Source organism: Peromyscus maniculatus, chromosome 13 (assembly GCF_049852395.1).
Source record: "Peromyscus maniculatus bairdii isolate BWxNUB_F1_BW_parent chromosome 13, HU_Pman_BW_mat_3.1, whole genome shotgun sequence".
Lineage (NCBI taxonomy): Eukaryota > Metazoa > Chordata > Mammalia > Rodentia > Cricetidae > Peromyscus > Peromyscus maniculatus.
Window position 1 is genome coordinate 29,577,275 of NC_134864.1, and position 23,028 is coordinate 29,600,302.

General features: G+C 41.6%; 1 protein-coding gene across 6 annotated transcripts in view; it reads left to right on the forward strand.

Moving 5' to 3' along the window:
- Nucleotides 1-23,028, forward strand: part of Mettl4 (methyltransferase 4, N6-adenosine) — a 52,730-nt gene that overhangs the window by 21,669 nt on the left and 8,033 nt on the right. For 2 of the 6 annotated variants that reach the window (XR_006062944.2, XR_013044043.1), the window contains exons 6-9: nucleotides 4,996-5,170; nucleotides 7,150-7,256; nucleotides 7,702-7,793; nucleotides 12,131-12,499. Coding sequence is in view for 3 of the 6 variants with exons in the window: in XM_042260006.2 (XP_042115940.1) it covers nucleotides 4,996-5,170; nucleotides 7,150-7,256; nucleotides 7,702-7,793; nucleotides 12,131-12,276 (520 nt within the window). In the remaining 3 variants the exon portion in view is untranslated. Of the gene's footprint in view, nucleotides 1-4,995; nucleotides 5,171-7,149; nucleotides 7,257-7,701; nucleotides 7,794-12,130; nucleotides 17,422-23,028 lie in introns of those variants that run through there. The other 4 variants (XM_042260008.2, XM_042260007.2, XR_013044044.1 and 1 more) reach the window with 3 other exon arrangements.

Consider the following 23,028-nt stretch of genomic DNA (forward strand, 5'->3'; position numbering starts at 1 on the left):
GAAACCTCAGTCCTTTGTGAGTTTTAGTTTAGTATACTATAAACACGATAGCAGTTATCTGAGGCTACTAACAATGCTTTCATCAAAAAAAAATTAACTTCCTTAATTCTAGATACTTGAACTGGAGCCAATATATCTGTGAAACAGTGTCTACAGCTGGCGCTGAGGCCTGAACCATTCAAGGTTTTCTCAGCAACACTAAGGCCATCCTTTTGCCTTCTTCCCTGTCCTGTTTGGAAACTCAGCCATGTGCCACTCTTGTAGTTTACAGTAATGTGCAGGGAGTGAATCCTCTAGTTCACAGATGGTTTGTATGTTTAGTTCCTGTCATCTCATAGGATAAGCTCAGTTAGTGACTGGGATGGTGTTTACTTTTACTAACATCTTTATCACTTGAAGAAACTTTCCCTGGTACTTTCGATGAATGCTTTTAGTTTCTTCTCACCCTTCAGTGTTCCAGATATAACAATTCTTGTTTTGTTATAAACTTAGAGTTCTTCCTCTCAACACTTATCTTTAGCTTTCTTTGGATTTTTCTTTATAAGGTGTGTGATAATTTTCTTTTTAAGTTGTAAGAGTTGTGCGAAGAATCATGTATCTATTCTGGAGTGTATAGATATCTATGTTTTTCAGTGTATCTATATCTGTATCTCTATATATCTCTATATATTTTTTGGAACCACTTGAAAATGAAATGAGAAAGTTACTCTTAAAAATTTGAAGTGTATTTGAAAAAAAACAGAGGTGCTCTTACATCATCATAATACAGTTATCAGGTAGATAACTAATGTTAATATAAAATTTCTGTGGACACATTGGTGTCATCTGTGACTTTATTCAGGTTTTACCAGTTGTCCCGAAAGCCTGTGTAGCACACTGAAACTGTAGATCATGCTCTACACTGAGATGTGTGCCTTCAGTTTCCTGTGATTCCTCATAATTGCGACTGTCACAACAGTTAGTAAGTTTTGTGAAATTTTCTGACAGATTGTTGAGTCTGAGGTCATTTTAGAGAATTATAGTTGGTTTTGAAAGTGGGGTCAGTTGTGAAGACTGTGCCTTCAAACTCTGTAGTTTGACTAGCTCTTGGACACTTACCTAGGTATAAAGTTGCTGTGCCTTGTGATGAGTCCATCCTTAAAAATTTGAGGCACCACCAAACAATTTTCCATGGTAGCTGTATTACTTTACATCTCTACCAATAATGTGTATGACATTTCTTCATCTTTACCGATATTTGTTATTTGTAATTCAAATTATAACTGTGTTACTATGAAGTATTACATTGTGGTTTTGATCTGCACTTCTCTAAAGACGAACCATACCTAACAGTTTTTCATGTTCTTATCAGTTCTTTTATGTTCTATAGAAAAGCTTCTATGTATATTTTAAGGTTGCATCTTTAAATTTGTTGATTTGTAAGAGGTCTTTGTATATTTTAGATATTGGATTCTTATCAGATACATGATTAGCAAATATTTTTCTTTAACCTTTTTTTTGTTTGCTTTCTCCAGAATTATATAAAGCATGAAGTTTGATTTTTTTTGTTGTTGTCATTTTGTTTTGTTTTTCAAGACAGGGAGACAGGGTTTCTTTGAGTAGCCTTGGCTATCCTGGAATTCACTCTGAGGACCAAGCTGACCTTGAACTCATAGAGATCTGCCTCTCCAGTGCTGAGATTAAAGGCGTGCACCATCACTGCCCAGCACTTTGTTAATTTTTCAATGTTGCTTAAGCTTTTAGTGTTTTATTTAGGAAGTTTTGTTTTTCGTTTTTTTGCTTTTTTTGTTTGTTTGTTTTTTTTGGCCAGGCTAGGCATGGTGGCGCATACTTTTAATCCTAGCACTTGGGAGGCAGAGGTAGGCAGATCTCTATGACTTTGAGGCCAGCCTGGTAAGTGAGACCCTGTCTTAGAAAAATCAAAAAAATTTTTTTTCTTTTGACATAACACAAAGCCATAAGACACTTTAAGGGAGGAGGGTAGAGGAGGTACTAGAACACCTATGATAGGAAAGTTGGAAAAAGGAGAAGACTAGGGGTGGAAGGGTACGAGTAGGGGGCAGGGAGGTGAGGGGGAGGAGTACAGAACATGGATGGACTAAAACTTAGCACGTGTAAAAGTTCTATAAGAAATCCTGTTTGTATTCTAATTCAAAAGATGTATGAAGATGTATGTTACCTTTGAAAAGTAGGTGCTTTTGCATAGTTAGCCTCGTAAGGCATAAGGATGCATCCTGTGGAATTTGCTCAGTGATTTCTGTGAGTTTAGAGGTACCAGAGAGAGTGAGTATTTCCTCACCTCCAAACACCCCAGATAAGTTAAGGCAGTCGGGAATCCATAGCTATTGAAAAATGTCAGTGCAGAGGTTTCACCTAATACTTTTTCTACCATGACAAAATACTCTGACAACTGTCCCTGTGAGAATGGGAAAGCTAGTGTTCTGGGAGTGTGACGTCCGGATAGCATGAGCCCAGGGTGCATGAGCCCAGGGTGCATGAGCCCAGGGTGCTTGCAATCTGAGTCCTTTTCCCTGTTTAAGTTCTTTCACCAAGTTTATCTGCTTAAGAAGAGTTTGCCAGCTATTCCCGACCCCTTTAATGTAATGTTGCTTTACGTCAGAACCAGATGCGTGTGCCTGCCCCTGGGGAGACTCCGCATCTTTTTCTGAGTGAGTAGAGTTGTAGAAGTTTCTTTGCCATTAACAGAGGAATGAAACAAAGGAGAGGAAGTAGGGAGACTTAGGTCCATGGCAACCCTAGCCTAGTTAGCCCTGGGAGGAAACTGACAAGACCCTCGACAGAAGCATCTTAAGGAAGGAAAGGTATGCTTTTGGCTCATGCTTTTAGAAATCTCGGTCCATCACTTTAGGAAAGGCATGGCCCCTGTTCACAGGTGCAGGAGCGCGTAGCAGCAGACAGGAAGTAGAGAGCACTAGATGGCAACCAGCGGTGGGCGTAACCTTCGAAGATCTCCACCCCTCCTAGTGAGCTACTGCAGCCAGCAGTCTGCACCCCTAAGGCTAGCTAGTCTCCAGAACAGCACCACAATCCAGACGGAACACTCCACACATGAGCCAATGGGAGACATGCCAGGCTAAAATAATAATACTTGGTTGGACCTGCAAGATGGCTCACTGGGAAAACACACCCACTGCCAAGCCTGATGACCCGAGTTTAGTCCCTGGAATTCACATGATGGAAGGAAAGAACTGACTCCCTCAATTGTTCTCTGACCTCCACACACACGCTACAACAGATACACGCCAATACAAACAAACAAACAAACGAATAAATAAATATCTGAAAAACCCCTCTCCTTCCTCCTTTCTCTCTTTCATTTCCCTTGTCCCCATCTCTCCTCATTCTCTCCTTTCTTTTCAAATTGCATAATCCAAGTATGATGATAAACTACCAGAGAGGATGGAAATGCAGAAGTAATGATTGATACTACAGGGTATTGGAATATAGGAACGAGAAGACAGTTGGAAGGATAAACTTCAGCAGACACTGTCATACATTTCCCCAAGGAGAACATGTGTTGAAGTAGATGAGTCAAGTGTATTGAGGAGGAAGGAGATAGTGCGGTAGTTGAAGAGACTTGGTGGCTTTATTTTAACTAAAGTATGAGGTAACTTCATATGCCAAGGGAAATAATGAACAAAAGGAGCCGAGAAGTGGTAACCCTGAGGAAATAAAAGAATCCATGACTGGTTTGAGAACTTGAGAACAGACTGAAAGCTTCAGTGGTCCAATTCTTTTACTCTGCATTTTCCTTCACCTCATTTATCTGCATGAAGAAGTTGAATTGCATTGTGACATCGGCTATGTGTGCATGGGCATACTTCAGTGGTGGAGTGTGTGCTTTGCATGCACAGGGCCCAGGTTCGGCCCTTATCGTGTGCATGTATATGCACATGCATACCTCCACATGTGTGCACAATGACAAGGCCTTAGTTATGTCATTGTTGGAGGGTAAGTACATATATTGTTTGAAAAGGTGAATTAACACTTGTGTGCACATTATATGGGTTGTACTTTGAAGTTGCCCAGGATAGTGTCAAGGTTTTCCTTGTTGAGGTAGAGGGATCTCAGAGCTTCAGCACACTGAATGTTGAGAGTGGGGACAAAATGTGTTTAGTGAGGAAGGTTGGGGCTAGGGTGGCTGGATAATGCTGAAAGAGACGGGAGGTTTTGCAGATGTTGATAGCGTCTAGAAGCAATAACGGGGATACTAGAATACCAACTCGGCATCTCCAGTTGTATGTGGAGTGTTGGAGAAAGAGTTGTATTTGTTTGAATATTTGTAGAGCAAGTAATGTTCTAGCAAAACAAGTTTCCTTTGAACTATTAGTGGCCAGGAGGCAGAAGACACTGGGCCTTCCAAATGAGAGCATGCGGACTTGAGAGAAAACGGGAAGACAGGAGCAGGGTGGTAGAGGGGCTTGAAACTGTACTGGGAAGGTGAGGTTGGGCAAGGTGATAGGAGATCTCGGGGTCAGCGGTGTGTGCAAGACTTAGGCTTACAGTGGGGCACAGCACCTCCCTAAAGTCAGCTGGCTTTTGTATCACCGGGCTCACAGCCAATGCTTCCTGTACCAAGCGATGTCACCATTTGGGTTACTAATTTCAAGACTCACTCCAGTGGGGCTCCTGAGAAACACATGATGATGGAATCCAGACAATATTTGTTTAAGTCTGAGAGAAAAAGCATATTACATGTGGGAAAATTACCAAAATGTAAGTCATTTGAAAGTAATTAAGAAAATAAAAAACATACAGCCTGGCAATGTAAAAAAAAAAACGAGTAAAACAGAAAAATTGGTGCATGTGTAAGAGCCAGCAAATCCACCAGGTGTCAGTGTGACTCCATACTTGCCACACGTGAGTGGCTCCTGGAACTTTGTGTTTGTGGGGTTGGTGCCCTGCAGTTCTTTTCCTGCTTATATTTCTTTCTTGAAGTTAGCTTTCTAATTTTTTTTTCCTGTTCATTTTTAGGTACAGTTGCTTATCACCACAGCAGATAAAGCAAATGCCTGTTCCTAAGCTGGCTGCTGCCGACTGTCTGATTGTTACGTGGGTGACCAACAGGCAGAAGCACCTGTGTTTTGTGAAGGAGGAACTCTATCCTTCGTGGTCTGTGGAAGTCGTTGCAGAATGGTACTGGGTAAAAGTGAGTTTGGAAGTTAGCTCATTTGTTACCTACACAGTGTCGCCTACTGCTCACGGGAAGACACCGGCTGTTCTTGCTGCATCCGCATCCCTGGTATCCTCATCGGGCTCTGATGAGAACTTTCTGTGCTTTGTGCCTGAATACCAATCTTCCTGTTCTCAAGGTGTTTGTCTGTTTATCCTCTGTCTTTGCAGCAGGGCCCCAAACTGCTGGCCCTGGGAAATCAGGGAGAGATCAGAATGAAGTTATAAAAAGCTCTAGTTTATTAAAAAAATTTTTTGTGTGTGCCTGAGTGTGTGCACCCATGTAGATATCTGTAGTTTAATGAACAAGCAGGAATTTTGGGACTGTCTTGCCTTCACTGTCTTCTCCACACACCAACAGTTTCATTGGCCTTTGCATTACCCACCCCTATCCCCTGTTTGTGGGGATGAAAGCAGAGAATAGCAAGGCCACTGCAGAGCTTATGAGAAGAAAGGGAACCAAGAACCTTTCGTTCTCTTTTGTTTGTTTGTTTGCTTCCTCCCCCACCCCTTGAGACAGGGTCTCCTGTCATCCACACTGCCTTGAACTTGCTATGTAGCTGAGGCTGACCTTGACCCTATGTAACCATGTTTAGCTACCTTCTAGGCTCTGTTTTTTTTTTTTTTTTTTTTTTTTTTTTTTTTTTGGTAGCTTCGCGCCTTTTCCTGGAATTCACTTGGTAGACCAGGCTGGCCTCGAACTCACAGAGATCCACCTGGCTCTGCCTCCCAAGTGCTGGGATTAAAGGCGTGCGCCACCACTGCCCGGCCAAGGCTCTGTTTTATTTTGTTTTATAGATAGGATCCTGCTAAGTTGCCAGCCTGGAATTTATAGTGCCAAGAGCCAGTCTCTGCACCAGGTCTTTCCTACCTCATCGCTGTAGATGTAACCAACCGTCTTATTAAATAAGAAACACAGAAACAATGTAAAAGAGAAAGCGGAGAGGTCAGAGCTCAGAGCTAAAATCTCACCCTTCCTCCTGCTGTCCCAGCTTCCCGAAAGAGGCTATATCCTGTCTGTTCGTCTATTTATAGTATTTTGTTCTGCCTTCTCATTGGTTGTAAACCCAAACACGTGACTGCCTCGTCACTGTCTGAATGTACAGCCCCCTAGGTCTTAAAGGCATATGTCTCCAATGCTGGCTGTATCCCTGAACACACAGAGATCTATGGGATTAAAGGCGTGTGCCACCACCGCCACACTCTTGCTGTGGCTCTAATAGCTCTGACCCCCGGGGTAACTTTATTTATTAACATACAATCAAAATCACATTTCAGTACAATTAGAACACCACCACACATCGCCTCCCCCACTCTCCGGCGGTCTGCCATCTCAACTACAGGAGGCTTTATTTGTAACTACTTAGTCACGTGGTTAGTGATCAGTGAGTGTTATTTGAGTGAATTAATGACTGAATTAACAATGGCCTGGTTTCCGGGAACAAGTGATCATAAAAGGTAGAGATTGTTTATGTGCGAGATGATAAGACAATATATTTAGAATATCCATGTTATGTGAGTTTGAAACATTCTTTGTAGCTACATTGTCCAGTATGGTAGCCACTGTGACATGTAGCTCTCTAGCATTTGACTGTGCCCTTCAAATGGAGAGGTACCGTTGAGTGTTAAATATATGTTGGACTTGAAAGACCCACTATGGAGAAAGAATGTCATATATTATGACACCTTTTAAAATTGATTGCATGTGAAAATTCTGTTTTAGACATGCTAGATTAAATGCAATTAAAATTAATTACTTTGCTTTTTTTTTTTTTTTTTACTTCTTTCTATTGTTACCACTAGAGAATTTAAAATTATATATGTGGATTTTTGGCTCACACTATATTTTTTATTAGACAATCCTAGCCTGGAGGTTTAACAACTTCTCTTTTTTGCTGGAAACTGTATAATGACAGAAAAAAAAAAAGGTTGCTTTCCTTGGTTCCATCCTTTCAGATCACACATTCAGGGGAGTTCGTGTTCCCATTGGATTCTCCACATAAAAAGCCTTATGAATGTCTTGTACTGGGGAGAGTTCGAGAGAAAGCTGCTTTAGCATTTAGGTAAGAAAAGCGATAATAAATAAAAATTTATATTAACTTTTGTTTTATCAAGAGTATAGTAGTTAATATGAAAAATAACATTCTAAAAATGTTTGAATTTTGGGCTGGAGAGATGGCTCAGTGGTTAAGAGCACTGACTGCTCTCCCAGAGGTCCTGAGTTCAGTTCCCAGCAACCACATGGTGGCTCACAGCCACCTGTAATGAGATCTGGTGCCCTCTTCTGGCCTGCAGGGACACATGCAGGCAGAATACATAATAAATAAATAAATCTTTAAAAAAAATGTTTGAATTTTAAAATCGATTTTCCTCATTGATTCTGTCTTTGAATTTATTTATTAATAGAATTAATTACTATTTAAAAGAGAAAAAAATGATGCAACTGTAGTACATAATTAACAATGATCCTTTAAATAATAGTTTGCTCTCTTGTTCTGTTTTAATTAGGAACACAGATACAGAAGTGCCCCCTGTTCCAGATCAGAAACTGATTGTCAGTGTACCCTGCATTCTTCACTCACATAAGCCACCTCTGGCCGGTATGTGTCTGTGAAACAGAACTGTTAGAATTTGGGAGATATTCAAAGAAGGATTGAATTTAGTATTTGAGCGGTCTGTCGGTTTGTGAATGAGATGTTTGCTTTAATATTATGAAATGCTGTAGGAAATTCATTACAGAACTTATGAAACAGAGCACGTTAGTTTATACTAGCTTAGCCATCCTTCAGCATCAGTTCCCAGGTTTTCTTTATATCTTTGTCCCTCCAGTAGTAGCCTTGGCAGATAAAGGCTGTCGGGGCCTCAGAGGATGTATAGTTCAGTGAGTAGCCTTGCTTTGCCCTCATGTTTAGGATTCAGAACAGGAAACCCCTTACTTGCCCCCCAACTAGGGACCCAGGAGAACAGATGTCTCGATCCCCTGAGTGTGGTACTTTTATGTCTCCGGAAGGCAGACTACTGTTTTGCAGCATGGGAAGGCAGCTGCTGAGGCTGCAGTTCCCTCAGGCTGGAGTGAGTGCTCAGTGTCGTGCTCCTCATTCAGTGTCACTGCGTTGGCCTTGGGCATTGGCTCGCAGGCACGTGGATTCTGGCTCTGTTGCTTGGCAGATTACCCAGATCTTTTCCTTGCCACCCTCATTTTCAGAGTGAGTAATGATATCTAATACTGCAGAGTGGTGAAGATTGCTCACACTGCTTACAATGTATTTAAAAGTCAGTAAATGCTCAACTTTTTCAAGTGAGAGTTTAAAGACTTACTCATGGAAGTCCTTGAGAGCCGGAATTTAGTATTCCATGTTTATTTGTTAGATAATTTCTTCAGGACGGTATTTTACAAATTTGATCATTATTGTTTAAAAACTGTGGGCCAATTGTCAATTTTACTTTTGCAGAAAATAGTTTGTGGGCTAGGAAACGAAAACCTAAGAAAGGAAACCTAGGGGAGCCGGGGAGCTGGCTCAGTGGGTAAGAAAGAGTGCTTGCTCAGTAAGTGTGAGTTCAAGTCCCCAGCATTCATGTAGAAAGCGGGCATGGCTGTGTGTGTGTGTGTGTGTTTGTGTGTGTGTGTGTGTGTGTGTGTGTGTGTGTGTGTGTGCCTGCAGCCCCATCATTAGGGGCAGAGACAGGCACTTCACTGAGAGCTCACTGGCCAGCCAGGCCTGCCAGATGCTGTGCCTCCAGTTCATCGAGAGAGTCTGTCTCAAGGGAATAAGGCAGAGAGCCATGAAGGAGGCACTACTCTGACCTTGGCAAGTGCACTCTGGAACTCACATGCGCAGTGGTTGTACCACATCTGTATAACACAGATACACACACAGACATACAACAAACAAAAGAAAGTGAACTCCAGGTTTCTGTTACCTTGAATAACTTTGCAAAGCAGTCCTTACAGTACCTTTAATTTTGAGAAATATTCAGATGTGTTTGACTATTCTGTGGCTTAGAAGGATCCTCGGAAACCTCACACTTGGGACTTTATAAATGTTAGTGCATTAGTTTGTGACCTGGATGAAAGTGAAAGTGAACTCTATTGTTCCTTGAAAAAAAATTATTTAACACCAGTTGTACTTTAATGAAATCTAATTTGTTTACTTGAATTTTGTTTATCATTTGGTATGTACCAAAGCTTAAGGTATAAGTCATTTGTTTTAGGGTTTATAGTTTGCTATAAAAGATTTACCAAAAAATCTAAAGACTTCCAAATCTTTCAATTCTAAACTAATTTTTAATCTGTCATTTCATTTGAAATAGAACAAAAATACATTTAAAGATTATTCTTAAGAGAGTGACTTAAAATTAGTCTTGCCCTGAACAGTCTATGAAGTGTTTCTGCTCTAGTGCCAGTAGAGGGCAGCACAAACACATCTTAGAATTGAAAACATTTCAACTCAGACTTGTATTTGTGAGGAAAATCTGAATGACTCGATAGAGTTAACCTTCAAGCTTTGGCTACATAGTAATATACATGAGGTATTTGTAGTACTTTGTTTTGAGTTCACATTAGTTTTGTGTATGTATTTTAGCTATAGAGAGGTACAAGTTAAAGCCATCAGAAAGTAACTCAGATTCCTGTGGTAAATTTTACAGTGAAATCATAACTCTGGGGGTTTGCATGATATATGGTATGTACATACTACTTAGAACTTTTCCTGTGAACCTCTTTAAACTGTTTTATGTATACTCAAAACATGAACTGTTCTCTCTTGCTTCAAAATCTCAAGATATATCTGTTTAATTAAAAATTATTTTATATGTATGGGTGTTTTGTTTGCATGTTTGTCTGTGCACCATATGTATCCCAGATGCCTGCAGAGGCCAGAAGAGGTCACTGGATCCCCTGGAACTAGAGTTACAGATGGTTGTGAACCACCATGTGGGTGCTGGGAATCAAATCCTGCTCCTCTATAAGAGCAGCAAGTATTTTTTTTTCCTTTTTTCTTTTATTGAAAACAGATTTCCTTTTCATACAATACATCTCGATCATAATTTCCCCTCCCTCAACTCCTTCCAGATTCTCTCTAGCTCCGCCCCCCACCTCCAGATCTACTCCTCTTCAGTGTCTCATCAGAAAAGAACAGGCATCCAACAGATAACCAAACATGACAAAATAAAATTCAATAATATAAAGCAAAAACTATCCCATCGAAGTTGGACATAGCAACCCAACAGGAGGAAAAGAGCCCAAGAGTAGGCAAGAGTCAGAGACCCTCTTGTTCTCACAGTTGCCCCAAGAGTTCTTAACGGCTGAGCTGTCTCTCTGGCCTCATCATCAAGAGAACATCTTTGCCGAAAGAGTGCAGAACCTAAGTAAACCCCCAATCTTATATCACTGTACCTTAGTTTATGCTAACTTCTAGAAAATAGAAGGGGTGGTTTAGCACAATCTTATGTCACTGGAGCGTAGCCCATGGTAACTCCTAGAAAGTAGAAGGGGAGTTAGGGTTTTCTCCTTTAGGTCTCCAGGGAATGTTTTCTCTTTCAAGTTGTCCCAAATTTAATTCCATACTTTTGAAAGGAATAGAGTCTTTTATGTTAACATCTAGAAACTTACCAAAGCCTAAATTTGAGTTAGTTCAATTGCAGGTAATAACAGCTTTTCATTTCTCTTTGGCTTGTGATAAGTAAGAATATTACTCTTGGACAAAGAACAGTCTGACACTCAAAGTGTTTTTAATAATAATGTAACAATTTAATTAATTATTTGAGTTTCATATGATGTATTCATATTCACTTCCCCTCTCCCCTCCCAGATCCATTCCTGCTATATTGTGTTTCTAACTTTACATTTGTTATCTCTTAAACCTTTCAGTTATTCCCAAAGAAGCCACGAGACTGGAGGTATAGGTCAGAGATGGGAGTCCTTGCCTAACATGTATGGGTCCTGGGCTGGATCCTTCCTTCCCAAGGAAAAAAGGAAAACCCGGAAGAAGCCTTGTCATTCTCAGAATTTGATAGGCTTCTTCTAAGGCCAACTAACATAGCAACTATGAACTATATTCTGCTTGCTAAAGTACTTCCTTCTTGGAACTATTTTTATACACAATTCCTGTTATGTGGTTCGTAGAGCAACCAGAACATGATCAGGGTTAGAATGATTTAATTGTTTGTCCTCTAAGTGAACGAGTGCTTTTTAAGAACAAGTTGCCGTGGTTTTCCTTTCTCCCAGGCAGTGTGGACCACAGTTACTTAACTAATCTAAGTGAAGTGTCTTCTCTCCAAAAAAGATGGTTTTTCAGTGTTGTAGTTATGAACATATAAATAAGGGCTCCTAAACTGGAAATAGCATGGTGAAAGTTAGGCAAAGAACTATAGTATGGGAATAGTCTTAGAACCTCCATGTTTCAGCTCTGGGGCTGTAGTAATGACTTTTGAATACTTCTGTCTGTATACTCTTCCCCTAATTATTTCACTAAAGTATTTGCTAATACTAGACTCATAGTTTATCTTCAATTTCCAGGAAGATTGTCTCTATATTGTTACTACAGTTTTTTTTTAAATGCATGGATTGCATTTATTAAAAAATAAAGTAAATTAGTTCTCAGGAGACTTGTAAGCAGTATTGGAAAACTGGAGAGTCACGTATGTGGGCGTTAAAGCTCCCGTTTCTCATCTGCAGATGAAAAGCAGTAAATCGGAACTAGTGCAGGTTGCAGTGGTCCTGCTCCCAAGCCCGCGGGTGCCGCTCCCAAGCCCGCAGGTCCTGCTCCTTCGAGTTTCTGACATGAATAGCAGAGCCGACCATGACATGCTTGACTCTGATTTGCTGTCTATCTTAAAAACTAAAATATCTGAAATACCATCTATGTTTCTCTGCTTTTTAAAAGGAAACTGATTTCTTTCTTAATATTGATTTTTTTTTTCTTTTCTTTTTGGACAGAAGTACTGAAGGACTACATCAAGCCAGGTGGGCAGTGTTTGGAATTGTTTGCTCGAAATTTACAGCCAGGTTGGATGAGTTGGGGCAACGAGGTCCTCAAGTTTCAGCACGTGGATTACTTCATTGCTCTGGAGTCTGGACGCTGACTGTAAAAGTTGTGCTGCCCTTTACTCCATCTCCTTCAGACTCATTTCTCCTTGTACCAGCCAGTGTGCTTAGACATGTGGACTTGATACCAGTCAGTGTGCTTAGAAATGGACCCAGACTTTGGCTTTTCAACCAGTGATTGTCCTTCCTGTATTTTGAGATGAATTCTACTTCAGTTGCACTAATGTCCCACACCATTCTGGATTCTCTACAATTAAAGAGGTAAGCAGTTAGTAGAATGGCCTGCCTCTGCTACTGAACTAATTCAGAAAGCATGTACTGTGGACTCCAGGTCACGAGCTTGTCTATGGATATTGTTTATTTGGTGGTATTAAAAAATAAATGGGGGGCTGGAGAGATGGCTCAGAGGTTAAGAGCACTGGCTGCTCTTCCAGAGGTCCTGAGTTCAATTCCCAGCAACCACATGGTGGCTCACAACCATCTGTAACGAGATCTGATGCCCTCTTCTGGCCTGCAGTTATAATGCTTTATACATAATAAATAAATAAATCTTTAAAAACAAACAAACAAACAAATAAATAAATGGAAGCCTCATTACAGAAAGAATCAGAAAAGATTACCCAAGTTCAGATGTCTGCACGTGTTTAAACACCAGAAACTCCAGCTCCATTGGAGCCTGTGTCCTTGGGTGGCATCAGCTTGCAGTACCCGGTGTAGCAGCTCAATTGGGAAGGGCCATGTGCTCTCCAGTCTCCCAGTGTGCAGCTTCTGCCATGCTGCTTCCGCGTGTTAGCTCTGTGGCTCCTGTTTGGCCTGAATTTGCAGCCTTGGCTATATAAGAAAAAGCGCTGGCCAGGTAGTTGGTGTCCGTATGTGCTGAACAGTTTGGACAGTTTGGAATGTTCCCATTGCATTTAGGGCCACTGTTTAAGCACATCTTTATTTTTGCCTTTTTCTAGAAGACAACTTAAGATACTTCTTATAGGATGCCAGGAAGTAAACACTGCTTATTGTTTGTGAAAAACTGTTTAGATTATAGATTTTACACAAATAAATATTTTTTTACCAAGGTGTTTTTCTTCCTCCTCCTTCTCCTCCTCCTCCAAATCTCTTGTTTGTGTGTTTGTTTCTATGCACCAGGTATCTGACATCAGACTTGACTTTCTATAGCAGAATCTTGGAAGTCTCTGTTCCCACTGTGGTTCTGCCTTAAAACCAAAACAACGGTCACACATGCCTTGAGCGGCTTAGCTGTTGCCCTGGCTCTGCCCTCACTGCGGGCTTTACCTACTCTGTCCCATCCCGGTTCTCAAACTCATCCTCTCCAGGCTCCCAAGTCTTCTTTTTCAAGTTTCCCACTCAAGAGACCATCTTTTGAGACAGACTCTCACTGTGCAGTCCAGGTTGGCCTTGAACTTTCCTCTTACCTTAGGTTACAGGTGCTACCACACCCGGCTCTAGACACACACCCTGAAAGGATTTTCAGTTACGGGAACACATTAGGTTAGGTTTTTCTACTAATATGATGTTGTCTGTTCTTTGTTTGGATGTATGAACCAGCTCAAAACTCCACATTCTGTTACCAGTCTGCTTCAGTTTGATAACAAGTCAGAACTATCATGGCATTGAACTCTACCACTCCGCCTTTTCTGCATAAATATTCTTAGAGCTAATCCAGATCTCCCCGTTTCTGTGACCTTTAGTAGAATCTATAGATTTTTTTCCAAGATCAGTTGAAACCCTTGGACCAGGTAAGAACAAATGGACCTCTAGGGGTGGAGAACACAAGAGCATTATTCACTGTTCTTTCAGGTTAGACCTAGGCCTGAGTGTCTAGTACTAACAATTGGGGCACCATACATGGTTCAGGCAAGTGAGTGGTGGTCTGCAGTATGGGAAATGCCTTTAACCAGTATCGTTAAAGACAATATGGCATTCAGAACTTTTGTTTTTATTGAGGCAGAGTCTCATTTAGCACAGACTGGTCTTGAACTTGCTCTGCAATCAAGCCTGGTACTTTTATCCAATAAACCATCTCCCTGGCCTAAAAAACATTTTTACTAGACAAACACAAGTTTATGCAAAACAGTATACAAACACCAACGACACCTCAGCTGTATAATCCAAAAGTCAAAGATTCCTGGGGTTCTATCCGTCTTGAGCTTGGAAGGCATAGGTTTCAGAGGTTGCTTTTGGCACGTTTTGGTCTTATCCTCTCCTGGGGAACACTTGCAAAGTGGCTTTATGAGACCTCCCCGACATTTGTTTCCATGGGTTTGCAGAACTTCCTTCTGGCCAAGCTGCATGTTGTTGGGTTGTAGTAAGTTTCTCACTTTCGTATAGTTTTACAGAAGCCTGAAAGATGCTTGAAGTGGCATCTAGAACAACTAGGATGTTCTTGGTGTCCTTAGCTGATAAGAGACTCATTGATAGTGACATTGTTCCACAATGAATGAGGTTTATAAATCTGTTCAACTGTCCCACCACTTAATATACTTGGGAACAACCCAGATAGCTCACATGTGTTTTAAAGTTTGATTTAGACTAGCCATGAGCAATAGGACTATCCATGGTTCACAGCTTGCTGATCTGGTTCAGTTATAATGTGGATTTCTTCTGAATGTTAGTTATGAGGTTAGGTAGCAGTCCAGGAAGGACATCAAGTGCTCCTCCATCTGCCACAATCTGAGTCTGTTCCCCTGTTTCAGTAACAATGTTCTCTGTGTCTCTTGAGTGCAAAGGGACCATGGTCAGTTTGGTAGCTCCTAGAATCTTCTCTCAACAAGGCACAGCTGTTTTTATAAGCATCTCGGTGCATGCTGGGAACTGAACTTGGGTCCTCTGCAAGAGCAGCACATGCTTTTAACTGCCGAGGCCGTATCACCAGCCAGCCCTTTGACGGTTATTTTTGATGGTATACTTCATTGGACTGAGAGTATCTTAAGGGAGAAGTAAATCACACATCTGGTGTGCCTGAGAATGTTTCCAGGGAGCATTAACCTGGGGAGGAAACTTCCCGTGCATGTGGGTGGCTCCGTCTGATATGCTAGGGGCCCAGGTGAAAGAGAAGCCTGTTAGCACAACCACACTTCTGTTCTTTGGCTGTCATGATGTAAACTGCACAGCTTTGCCATGCCCTCCCCACCCCACCACTTCTGAAAAACTGAACAAAATCGAGCATTCCTCCCTTTAAATTGTTGATGTCAGATGCGCTGTCATGGCGATGAGAAAGCTAAAATGGTCTCCTGGTACCTTCAGGGACTTGGAGCCAACTCTCCAGGTTGTTATTTGTGACTGTGACAGCAGCATCAACAGACCACGTCACAGGTGCAACTTCTGCAGTGGAGAAGTAGCAGCCTCGGGAAATGCTATTTCTCCTTTTAGAATCTGGTCTTCGCCTGCCTTTCCCCGAACCAGTTTGCTTTGATTTACTTGGTATTTTGCTTCTGGATGATCTTTGCACTTGCTCTTGAGTCTGTTTATCTGCATTTGGTGAGTTGCTGTTTTCCTGGGTCGTCACCACTGTGAGACAAGGAGAGAGAGGAGCTCCCAGGGACGCCTTTGGGACAGACTAGGTCATTCTTCTCCCTCCCCAGTAGATAATGGGAGGCAGGACCAGTGTTCAGTGGCCTCTCATCCCGATGCATGCCAGCCCAATCTGCCGTGCCAAAGTATGCTTTGGATTGGGTTGATTTTAAGCTGGAGGATGAGAAGCAGAGCAAGACAGGGCTTCCCCTGCCTTGACATCATCTGTTAAAAAGCAGGACACGAGTTCACAAAGAGGGTGGTCCCTTCTCTACAGGGAAAGACAGGATTGAAGTTCATCACCAACCTGAGGGTACTCTCTATCCTCATCAGCCCAGGGACACCAGAGGAACCCCCAAACAGCCCTGGCATCACCTTCCTACTGTTAGCACCGGCTTCTTCACATGTCCTGAGGTAGACGACATGGGTCCTTTTCCTTTGTTTTAGCCTTTCTCTGGTTTATTATTCTCTGTTGAAGTTACTGTTCCAAGCCAGATTGCTAAACCACTGTGGGAATTTCTTATTCCCATGCGCATTTGAAATACACATATTAATAAGCTTCTGTTTGTTTTCGCTTGCTAATCTGTCTTTTATTACAGAGGCCCCAGCCAAGATTTTAATACAGATAGAGGGAACATTTTTCCCCCCACTCCATCATACCACATTGAAACTGCCAATATATAATGACCGAATGAGCAGACTTTTGGCCTTACTGTATCTTTGGACTTAACTGAATAGACATGACTTATGCAAGGAATTAGTACAGCATCTCACTGTTGTGGAATATTTGTTTAACTATGCAAAGATGTGCTGCTTTTGTTTATGTTGTGGAATATTTGCTTAACTATGTAAAGATGTGTTGCATTTGTTTAAAATTATGTAAAGATGTGTTACTTTTGTTTATGTTGTGGAATATTTAACCATGTAAAGATGTGTTGCTGTTTTACCTTGCCTGACTAAGGCATCTGATTGATCTAATAAAAAGCTGAATGGCCAATAGTGGGGGAGGAGGTATAGGTGGGACTTCTGGGCAGGGAGAGTAAGCAGGAGAAGGAATTTAGGGTTAAGGGAGAAAGAAAAGGAGACAACAGGGAGATGTCAGGGGCCAGCCAGCCAGACATAGAGGCAGCAGGAAAGTAGGACAAACAGAATGAAAGAAAGGTAAAAAACCCTGGGGCAAAATGTAGATGAATAGAAACAAGTTAAATTAAGTTAAAAGAGCTAGTGGGACAAGCCTAAGCTAAGTCTGAGCATTCATAATTGATAAGTCTCCATGTCTTTATTTGGGAGCTGGTTGGTGGCTCAAAGAGAATTCCAACTACATCTGACAGTGCAGCATAGTCAGACCCAGAGCTGTGGAGCAGAGTGTAGCTATCACTAAGTAAGATGGGAGATGGAGGGCCAGAAGTGTGCCTTGATTGACTTCTGTCTATTTTCCAACTCACGCTAGTGGTTGTGATGTTGCTAAGGACACTAGGCAGCTAGAACGTGCTGGTTCCAAAGAGTTACAAAGTCACACCGTCCTTTAAAACATTGAGATATGAATGCGTAAGATTTTGCCAATTTAATAAAACGATACTAAATTTACTGATGAATTAAAGTCTTGTTTTCTATGTTATCCATTTAACATAAATAAATGCGTGGTTTCTGAATTTTAATTTATGTGTATATCGATGAAGTCACTGTTTCATAAGAGATAATAAACAACTTAATTCAGTTATAGAGTACTCATTGCAACCTGAATTTTATAATGGACCTTTATAGCCCATCTCTCCTTAATCACTCCCATTCCATTCTCAGACCTGGGATCTGCTTCCTTTCCTTATGTACATTTTAAGAACTTTACAGTGATGAAGCCATGCATCACATACTTTTTTTTTTTTTTGTCTTTTATCACTGAGTATAATTATTCTGAGATTTTTCCATTGTGTGGTCTGGTGAACAGTATTTGATTATATGGGTAAACCAGATTTCATTCATTTATTGGTAGTTTTCTGTTGCTGATAAAACAAATAACCACAACCACGATGGCTTAAACTAGCCCCCATTGTTCAGTTTTCTTAGGTCTGCTTCAAGCGATCAGACTAGTTTATTGTTTGTGGTGGTGGCTGGGCTGGGCTTTTACCTGAAGGCTGTTGGGAGGTATGCCCTTTTAAAAACTTCTCTCTGGTGGAGCAGAATTCAGCGCTGTTCCATGTGGCCTGTTGATGGGCAGTCGCCTGGGAGTCTCTCGTAGTACCTAAAAGCTCCTGTCTAGTCCTTGCACTTGGCCCTCCAGCTTCAAAGCCATAATAGCACACAGTCTCTTTTACTTTTTTTTTTTTTTTTAAAGATTTATTTATTTATTATGTATACATTGTTCTGTCTGTACATATCCCCACAGGCCAGAAGAGGGCACCAGAGGGCACCAGATCTCATTACAGATGGTTGTGAGCCACCATGTGGTTGCTGGGAATTGAACTCAGGACCTTTGGAAGAGTAAGCAGTGCTCTTAACCTCTGAGCCATCTCTCCAGCCCTACTTTTTTTTTTTTTTTTTAAACTGGGGACTGAACTCGTTAGGCAAGTGCTCTACCACTGAATCACACCCCCCCCCCCCCAAAAAAAAAAGATAAAAAAAAAAAGAAAAGAAACTTGAGACGGTTTCACTGAGTTGCCCAGGTGGGTCTTGATTTCACAACCCTTCTGCCTCAGCCTCCTGAGAGGCTGAAATTAAAGGCTTGCATTAGCAGGCTTGCTCCTTTTTGTTCTTCAAATCTGATATTTGTTTATGCCACCTTAAAAAAAATTCACCGCTTTTAGTGGGGTTGTGATTAGATTTGAGCCACCCAAATAATCTCTTTTTAAGTATATATATATATATATATATATATATATATATTTTTTTTTTGGTTTTTCGAGACAAGAGTTTCTCTGTGTAGCTTTGCTTCTTTCCTAGGACTCACTCTGTAGTCCAGGCTGGCTTAAGTATATGCTTAGATTTTATTTGTTGATATTTTGCTGAGAATTTTAAAATCTTTTTTTTTTTTTGAGAATTTCATACATATATACAATGAAACATGATCATATGTACTCCCCATGTCTCCCACAACTCCTCGTACCCCATCATACCTCCATTTCAACTTCATGTCTTCTTTTGATAATCTACTGAGTTTGGTTAGTGCTGCCCATCTATATGTTCATGAGTGTGGGGCCATCCACTGGAACCTGAGAAATCTACCAGTAGGAATGTCCCCCAAAAAGATTGTTCCTCTCCCAGTATCCAATAGCTACTCAGTAAGTGGTGGGCCTAGAGATCTACTTGATCTATGCTAGGAATTTGGCTGCTTTGGTCTCATGCAGGTCATCACAGCTATTGTGAATTCATGGGTGCAAGGGCCACGCCATGTTCAGAAGACAGCATTTCACGACACTTCTTCCATCCACCAGCTCTTACATTCTTTCCACTACTTCTGTGATGTTTCTGAGTGTTGTTGGGGGGAGCTTAATTAATATGTCCCATTTAGGGCTGAGCACTCAGTATCTCTCAACACGTTGGCCAATTTCAGGTGGCTTCATCGATGGCTGCCTACTGCAAAAAGAAGCTTCTCTGACCCAAGTTGGGAGCAGCCCTGCTCTATGACTATAAACACAAATACTTAGATGGCAGTTTGACAGTATAACCATTTGGGATGGCTAATCTTGGCTTCCAACCTGGCACACCAGGGAAGAGGGAGCCTAAGTTGAATTGCCTCTATTAGATTGGCCTGTGGGAATGTCTGTGGGACATTTGTTTTGATTGATAATTGATGTGTGAGGGCACTGCTGACTGTGGGCAGTGCCATCATCCCTGGGCAGGTGGTCCTGGTTTGTGTAAGAAAACCAAGCAAGTGAGGGGGAGAAAACCAGTAATTACTGTTCCTCTGTGGCCACTGCTTCAATTCCTGCTTCCCGGTTACTGCTTTCAGATTTCAGTCCCTACCTTGGCTTCACTTGATGGTGGACCGTAATCTATTTGCCAAACAAACCAACACTTCCTCCCCAAGTTGCTTTTGGTCATGGTGTTTTATCACAGCAGCTGAAAGCAAACAAGAACACCGTTTAACAAGATAACAACAGTAGGTCCTATTACTAGAACCTAGGACCTCCCTACCCAAGAGCTTTTGATCAGGATTGCAGTGCACGGCATGAAGCAGGCCTCAGATCTGGCCAGAATGAATTAGCTTTTCCATAATGCTTTGTGCCAGGGGGCACACCCTGCCTGGCAGGTCAGTATTGCAGCATGTATGGATATCTTTTCTTAGTCTCCATAGCACCTTTCAGCACCACGGGAGCAAGCTAGCAGACAAGAAGTTTCCTTGTCGGCTCGAGATTGATTTCTGGATGTCCTGCAGTAGAGTATAATGTGTCTTCAGCAGCAGGGTCCTAGGACATAGTCACAGCAGCCAACGAAGGGTAATGGCCATTGCCTGTGTTGCTTTGGAGATCTCCAGGACCTCTCTGATCAATAACTCGTAAGAAGGCATCCGATGCCTTGCGCTGCCATTTCCCCTCAGTAACTCATATATTCTAGGAATTCCACTTAAGCTCTGCTTTGTTTAAAGTTGCACTTTGAAATTATCTTACTAGCTGGTGGATTTCTGTAAGGCTCTTTCACACATCCTTAGTTTTGGTGAACCCACCTCCTTCCACTTCCTCTTTCTCCTCCCACCCGCTCCATCTCTGCCTGCTTAATCCTTTAATCCCCCAGTATTCTCTCTTCTTTTCTACTGTTCCCCCAATTACTTTTTTTTTTTTTTTTTAAAACTTGCATTGTGAAGCAGTAGGCTTTTATACCTCCTTACTTGGGCTTAACCCCTTGTTTCATGGCCTGATATCCTCCACATTGCCATGTCCCTCTTTGCTCAAGTCTCTCCGCTGCCAGTATTCCACCACTCTCCTGTTGATCTACCTATAATCTACCATTTCCTCTTCTTGAACAATGTTCCCCCCTAGGGCTGGAGAGATGACTCAGCTGTTAAGGCTAGGCTCACAACCAAAAATATAACAATGTTCCTCCCTCAAAAGGCCCATTTTTAGTTTCCTGGGTTCCCTTGTGCTCCAAGTTAAACACGAAAGAAAAGATTTAGAGCTGGGATCCACATGTGAACGACTATTAAAGTATCAGTATTTGCCTTTCTGGGCCTGGGTTGTCTCACTCAATATAGTTTTGTTCAGTTCTGTCCATTTACCTGCAAATTTCATGATTACATTTTTCTTTACAGCTGGGGAATATTCCATTGTGTACATGTACCACATTTTTCTTCTCCATTCATCTGTTGATGGGCATCAGGTTGTTTCCATTTTCTAGCTCCTATGAATAGATCAGCAATGAGCATGGGTGTGTAAGTATCTCTGTAATAGTGTGCTGGCTAGTTCTATGTCAACTTGACACAAACTGGAGTTATCTGAGAGGAAGGCACCTCAATTAAGAAAATATCTCCATAAGTTCGGGCTGTAAGCGAGCCTGTAGCTCATTATCTTGATTAATGATTGAAGGGGGAAGGCCCAGTCCATCGTGGTTGGTGCTGTCCCTAGGCTGGTGGTCCCAGGTCAGAAAGCATGCTGAGCAAGCCACAATGAGCAAGCTAAAGCTAGTAAGTGCTACTCCCTCATGGCCTCTGCATCAGCTCCTGGCTCCAGGTTCCTGCCCTGCTTGAGTTCCTGTCCTCACTGCTTTTGATGATGAAGTGCTATTGTGGAACTGTGAGTGAAACAAACCCTTCCCTCTCCACGCTGCTTTTGGTCATGGTGTTTCATCACCGCTCATCACCGCAATCGTAACTCTTTTTTTTTTTTTTTTGGTTTTTCGAGACAGGGTTTCTCTGTGTAGCTTTGCGCCTTTCCTGGATCTCACTCTGTAGACCAGGCTGGCCTCGAACTCACAAAGATCCACCTGCCTCTGGCTCCCGAGTGCTGGGATTAAAGGCATGCGCCACCACCGCCCGGCTGCAATTGTAACTCTTAACTAAGACGAGTAGGCTATAAAGTCTGTTTGCTCTATGCCCAGTAGTAGTATAGCTGGGCCATGTGGCATTTCTATTTCTGGTTTTTGAGACACCTCCAGACTTATTTCCAAAGTCTCTGTTCTAGTTTACATTTCATCCATCAATGGTGTATAAGAATTTCCTCCTCATTGAAGATTTTAGAATTTTTTTATTTACTTATTTATGTAGTATATGTATATGCCAGAATATGCATGTAGTGGTCAGAGGACAATTTGTCTCCTTCTGCCATGTAGGTCTTGGGGATAAAACTCAGGTCATCAGGTTTGGTAGCAATCACCTTTACACATTTAATCCACTCCTGGTTTAGGATTTTTTAAGCCTCTGGATCTCTCTGGACTGCCTGTCCATTTTTGGTCCTATGGTAATACTGCCTCATACCATGAGTTAAAAAATGTTCAGCTTCCTTCCTTCCTTCCTTCCTTCCTTCCTTCCTTCCTTCCTTCCTTCCTTCCTTCCTTCCTTCCTTCCTTCCTTCCTTCCTTTAAGATTTATTTATTTATTATGTATACAGTGTTCTGCCTGCATATATGCCTGCACACTAGAAGAGGGCACCAGATCTCATTACAGATGGTTGTGAGCCACCATGTGGTTGCTGGGAACTGAACTCAGGACCTCTGGAAGAGCAGTCAGTACTCGTAACCTCTGAACCATCTCTCCAGCCCCCTGTTCAGGTTTCTTGAAGAGCTTATGTAAAATTGATGTCTATCAAGCCTTTAAATATTTGGTGAAATTTGTTAGGGTAATCTGTGCTTGGACCATGAACTTTTTGGAAGTTCTTAAACAACAAATACAATTTAGTAGTTCATTGATTCTTTGAGTTTTCTGTTTTGTTTTGGAATATTTTGATAATATGTGGTTTAGAAGGACAGACCTTTCTCTCTCCCCCTCTCCCCATGCTTCTCTTTCTTTTGTGGTTACCTGGGATGGAGCCCAGAGCCCAATGCATGTTAGGCAAGCACTCTACTAGTGCTTGATCTATTTCTTTAAAATTGTACAGTAATGGGTTTTGAGCAGAAAAAGGTTTAAAATATTGAAGTCTAGTTGACAAAATCCAATTTGTTTTTTTCTGCTATAGTTTATGATTTTTATGTCACTAAAAAAATCTACAGTAGATTTGTTTTAGAGTAGAGTGCTTGTCTAGCATGCAGGAGGCCCTGGGTTCCATCCCAGGTACTGAAAAAGAGAGAAGAAGGGAGGGAGTTTTGTTCTTCTAAACCACAAATTATCAGTGTTACAAAAC